The following is a 6055-nucleotide window of genomic DNA, read 5'->3' on the forward strand; positions in this document are numbered from 1 at the left end:
ACAAGAAATGTATAAAATTACAGTACTGTATTAGACTTACGGTACCTAATTTACATACTGACAGACGATAGTTAGCGTAAAAATCTCCGTAGCGTGGCGCCACGCTAGACGGCGGAAATTATATATTTAATTATAACAAAGTTACAATAAGTTAATATATAATTATATATACAGTACCTAATTTATATATAATTAATATATAATTATATGTACAGTACCTAATTTATATATAATTTATATAATACTGTCCAGACGATAGAAATCTCTCCGTAGCGTGGCGCTACGGACGGCGGGAAAGTAGTTCGGCTTCCCGATGACGTTTGAGGTGTTTATAGGGAACTTTTACTATTTTTTACGGATACCGGTAGCAATTTTTTCGTAGTTTTATAGGAATCGTAACTATAGGGACCGTAATTATAGGGGGGTCGACTGTATAGTTCTTTCTAGATTGTAGTTTATTTTCCAATGAGCTATAAGATAATTGTTGGGTAAGGAATATTAATTAATGCATGATGCTAGTCACTACTTTTCTCTGATTTGCTAATGGTTTAGGCCAGGAGTCGGCAATCACTTTTTTGTAAAGAACCATTCTTAGCCTTTCATTTACCAAAATACCTACTGAGCCGCAAATCAGCAACTTGAATTATAAAATATATATATTTGAAAATGAGACTAAAACTTTTTTTTTTTTGTTAAAATGAGTTTATTGAAAATGTGACAATGTGCCTTTCCAAGTCTGCAATAAACAAACATAATTTTTGTTCAAAAGCAAGTACTTCTTCTAAAAGCAAAAATAGATATATATATTTCCCTTCCCTTCCCTTGCAGTTTTTTGTTTAGTGTGTTTAAATGTGACATCATGTCCACCTAAAAATAAAATTATTGTAACTAATCATGATTATTGAGCTCAATGTATTCAAAAATATTTTGGTTTCAAATAAATTTATTTCTTCAATGCAAGCATCAAATCACGTTAACATCGCTCCTCGGGAAAGCCATCTTACTTTGTTGTGTAAAAGATCAGAATATTGGCTATTGACTTCATTAAGAAGTTCACAAAATCTCTGATGATATAGTGGTCCTGCCATTATTTTGTTCACAGTTTGTACAACCAGGTCCATAACTAATGTTATTTCTTTTGAAAAGCTTTGTGATAAAGTCCCTCTCAATGGATTAAGCAGTGAAAAGGAAAAACATCATGCAAAATTTGATTTTTAAGCATAGAAACAAAACTTTTCTCTTCACCTTTCATACTTGGTGCTCCATTGGTTGCAATTGATACTATTTTATTAATATCAATTTTTTACTTGTCAAACAATTGGTAACAGCAGATTCTTCAGATATCGTCACTTCGAGTTTGTCCTGTAAGTGGCAGTATATCAAGTAACTCTTCCTGANCCATTGGTTGCAATTGATACTATTTTATTAATATCAATTTTTTACTTGTCAAACAATTGGTAACAGCAGATTCTTCAGATATCGTCACTTCGAGTTTGTCCTGTAAGTGGCAGTATATCAAGTAACTCTTCCTGAGGTCTGTCAGAATATACATAACATATCTACAAATAAGAACAACCTGTGCAATATCATTCACATTGCAAGATTCATTGCAGGCAGTAGAAAATCCTAGTGTTGAATTTAAATCTGTAACCTGCTGACTAGTTAGTATAGTCATCTGCCATACGAACAGTTCTGTCTCTTGCAGTCTTAGCGGACAATGGCATGTCTTTTATTTTAGCAATTATTTTTCTTTTATTTTTAAAATCACAAAAAAGATATTCAGACATTTTAATAAAACAATCTTTCACAAAATGGCCATCTGTAAATGACTTTCCCGTTTCACTATTTTTAGTGCGGCAACAAAACTAGCAGTTGTTGAATTATTAGTTGATTTTATCCGATTTGAAAGTGTACCTTTACTTAAGTTCATTTTATGTTGAAATTCATCTACTGCAGGGGTGGCCAACAGTTTTTGCCCCCAGGCTGAATTGGAAAGAAAACTTTTTTCACAGGCCGAACCAGAGGCTGCCCTAGGAAGATTTTGAGGTGGTGCGAGATCTTATTGTGGTGTCGCTCCAAACAGACTAAATTGTACATAGAGATTACAGATACATTTTTCATATTACCATGCTTTATCAACATTCTACGCTGTACTTAAGAGATTTGTAATGGAGGGTTAACTCTAACCAGACAGCGAGTTGTTGACCTTTTTTTTTTTTTCTTTTAGGCGTCAGAATTTTTCATCAAGCTATTTGGAGTTGAGTAGCTAACGTTGAAAGATTGATCGCGGGCCATATGTTGGCCATGCCTGATCTACTGCTTTTCTTATTTCTCACGATAAGTGTTTGCAAATGCTTCATGTTTATTTAAAAAGTGCTTTTATACATTTGATTTTTTTTATTAGAAAACTTTTCTTAAAATATTAAACACACTGGGAATCCTGTTAAATTTGCAACAACTGCATAAGATTCAGTCCATTCACTTCTAAATTCTTGATTTTCTTCTACTTTTCTCTCTCTCTTTTTTTTTTAACCATATTAAATATTACCCTCAATATTAGAAGGACCTCTTATTCAATATTTTTCTTTTGCACATTATAATAATTAATGAACTAAACATGAATAAATAACACTACCATACCATGATTGTTCATTTTGCCATTTTTAATAAATTGGGCAGGAGAAACTGCATTGGAGTATTCGTGATGGTTTATTTCTCTGATTTTAAATTTTCCTTACAGTCACGTGATATCTCCACAGGTTATATTTTTAGACAAAAGCATGAGAGCCATGGACAAAACTGCCAAAGATGCTCACAAAATATTATGACAATATGATACCATCCCTTAAGCACCATCTACTAAAGTGCTAAATTCTTCCTTTGCTAGGTTAGTTTGGCATGTTTTTCCTCAAGGCAATAATAAATTATTATTATTAACTTTTGTTTTTACTCTGATAGTAAAGTGATAAATAATTAATGAAGTTTACAAGTTATCTTTTTGTTTTACTTAAATTAAAAATTTTATTTTGTTATTTGCATATTATTTACTAACTTAAAAAGAGCCTCAATTATACATTAAAAGAGCTGCAGGTTGACGACCCCCAGTTTAGGCTTAATCAGATTTATGTATAATCTTATCCCAAATATTTTCATGGTATATGAACCATGCATGCCATCATGGTATATTCCTTAAAAATTATTATTTTATTTTTTTCAGTGATAGGTTTTTTAAATCTTAAAATTTATTTGATGAAATTACCATTTAAAATTAAAATTGATGTATTTTGTAGGTCCGAACATCTGAAGAAAGTTTAGTTGAAGAAAATCCGCCAAAAAAGAAACACAGACCAATTACATGGCCCTGATTGTATAGCTTTTTATTAAAAACCCATCATTGTGTTTGTCTTGTACTAAATGTTTGTGTTTGTATGTATGTGTGTCAGTTTGCGTGTGAGTTGATCATAAGTTTTCGCTAAATTTTTGTAGCCATCTCTACTGTGCTATCAATAAAATTCATATTATCTTATGTAATGTTTCAGTAACCTTACTTCATCATTCGTCCTGTAAATCAATTTACAGATAATATCAAAAAATATATATATTATTTTTCTAAATGAAAAAGTGTACTTTGTTTTTAATTATTGGACTGAGGAAAAAAATAGTATTTAAACATATTTAAAGCTGTGTTCATAATTTTTTTCATTTATTTATACTATTTTAACTCATTACACTTTGTTAAAGAATGCCTTAATTTATCTTTTAGATTAGTTTGTACATTAAGAATTATTTTATTTTGCATCACAACTTTATGATATATCAACAATATGGCTATTGTATTACAAAGTTCATTTTTTTTATTCAACGTTTTAAGAAAATAATTAATTTAATGTTACAATTGACTCTCAATTTTTCCAGAGCAGCAAATTGAAAAATTTTATACGTAATATAGAATACACTGTAACTGCATTTGTTACATTAACTTTTACAAAAAAATGAAATGTAAACATATAAAATAATAAAAAAATAATATAGATGAATCTGTTTTTATCAGTTAGATTATGAAATATATAGTATATAAAGTATATTAGTATATATAGATGACCACTTCATTGTTATAATTGGCACATTTATCTGCAAGTCGGATAATCGAGAGTCAACTGTATATAGAATACACTTAGCTTATAATATATAAATGAATAAGGAATGTTTAATATCTAAAATATTAAGAAAATTAACAATTTTATACATTTACAAATGTATAACTTTGTAAGATATGTATCTCTTCTATTACTTTTAAATTGTTAATCTGATAATATTAGTGGTTAAAGAACTCTTTTCTGATAATAGTAGTGTAACTTTTTTAATCTGTTATATACTCTGAATTTTTTTTTTTACTATTTATAAATGCACTTACTAATTAATTTAGCATAATTTTTGTTTATTTGTTCTGAATTTATTAGCAAAAATGTTATTTTGAAATATTAAATCATTTGTTCTGTTGTTGCCAAACAAAGAATAACTTGTATATTATGTTACCAAAGGAACTGTATTACAAGATATACAAGGTTAGTCTTAAAATCTTTAATATTGTTTAAGTTGTATATAAGAAATATAATTTTCGTTGTAGAATAGATATACAAAAATTAATTTTTATTGATTTTAATAAAAGTTTTAAATTTTCTATGAATTAGAAAGATACCTTTTATTGCTTCATCACAAAATATTTGATATTTTGGGGGTGTTTATTGCAAGGAGATAATGAAAAGTTATGATTTTACAAAAAGTTTTAAGAAAAACAACAGCTATAATATGAATTCAAGGAGCATACAGGGTGGCTTAAAAATCAGTTAACCAAGATTTATTTTCAAGAATAGCTAAACTGCTTTGGAACAGCCATGTACTATTAATAATTTTATTGCTTTATTACAGATAATTGAATTACAAATAACATGCAGCTATTTTAATCATTCTTAAAAATGAATCTTGGTTAATTTGCTTTTGGAATATCCCATATTTAAAAAAATAAATTCATATTTCTATTATTAATTTTAGAAATCAGCTGTTTAAATATACTTTATACATGAATCTACTGATTTGTTTATATATGGGCTTGATCATAAGATAATGAAATTAAAAAATCATTGTTGACTTCATTATCATATTTAATAGCATATTTTCAACACTGTTTTAATTATAATTTAAATTCATTTTATTCTACAAAGAAAATTATATAGCATTGTATGGAAAGACTGGCTTTGTACTAATGTTAACATGAATCTGTATATAAGTCTTAATTTGATGAATGATTGCACAAATTAGCTTTAAAAAACATAGTTTCACATTGTAAATATTTTAAAATTAAATATTTTGTAATGTGAGTTATAATAAATTTAGAATGAAAGTATATGATGGTGCTAATAGCTTAATTGAATTGATGTGTTGTTAGAAATGTTATTAAATATTTTTAAATTGTATAATAGTTCATTATTATTATTGTCTCATTAAGAACAGATCAGATTATAAAGCTTAACACAATATTACTCATTTTGTATTTGTTTATATGATTTTTTTTTTATTAACATTTCAAACAACAACAATGCTTCTATATCATTTAATTACATTAATGTATTTTGTAAAGATAATTTTCATTTCTAGTTTACTTACTTAATGTACAATTTTCTGATTGCAGAGGTTACAATTAAAAACTATTATAACTGACTTATTATTGACAATTAATATGGAAAACATAATGTTTCACAAACTTGGGATAAACAGATATGGTAAAATGGAATTTATAAACTTAAAACATACAACTTACATAAGTTAACACATACAACTTACATAAGTTAACACATTATATAAAATAAAAGAGGAAAAGAAAAATTATGAAAATTGAATTTAATTGCTTATTTTTCACTTTTTGAGATGCATTTATACTGATATATTAAAGAGGCTTTTGCTTCTATAACATGCACATGTATTTAAACCCATAAGAAATTTTGAATTGCTGTTTTTCTCTAGTATTGAAAGCATTCTTTATACTTTCTCACAAAAC

At 27.5% G+C, this 6055-nt stretch overlaps 1 protein-coding gene across 1 annotated transcript in view; it reads left to right on the top strand.

The window, feature by feature from the left end:
• LOC111641628 overlaps positions 1 to 5566 on the top strand; it is an 18128-nt gene extending 12562 nt beyond the window's left edge. The window contains exon 3 of the mRNA XM_023387827.1: positions 3291 to 5566. Coding sequence (XP_023243595.1) covers positions 3291 to 3365 — 75 coding nt within the window. The 3' untranslated portion in view covers positions 3366 to 5566. The remainder of the gene's footprint in view (positions 1 to 3290) is intronic.
• Positions 5567 to 6055: the final 489 nt, after the last annotated feature.

Source organism: Centruroides sculpturatus, unplaced genomic scaffold (genome assembly GCF_000671375.1).
Source record: "Centruroides sculpturatus isolate CEXI.00-Female unplaced genomic scaffold, Cexi_2.0 scaffold1087, whole genome shotgun sequence".
In the NCBI taxonomy this organism is placed as follows: Eukaryota; Metazoa; Arthropoda; class Arachnida; order Scorpiones; family Buthidae; genus Centruroides; species Centruroides sculpturatus.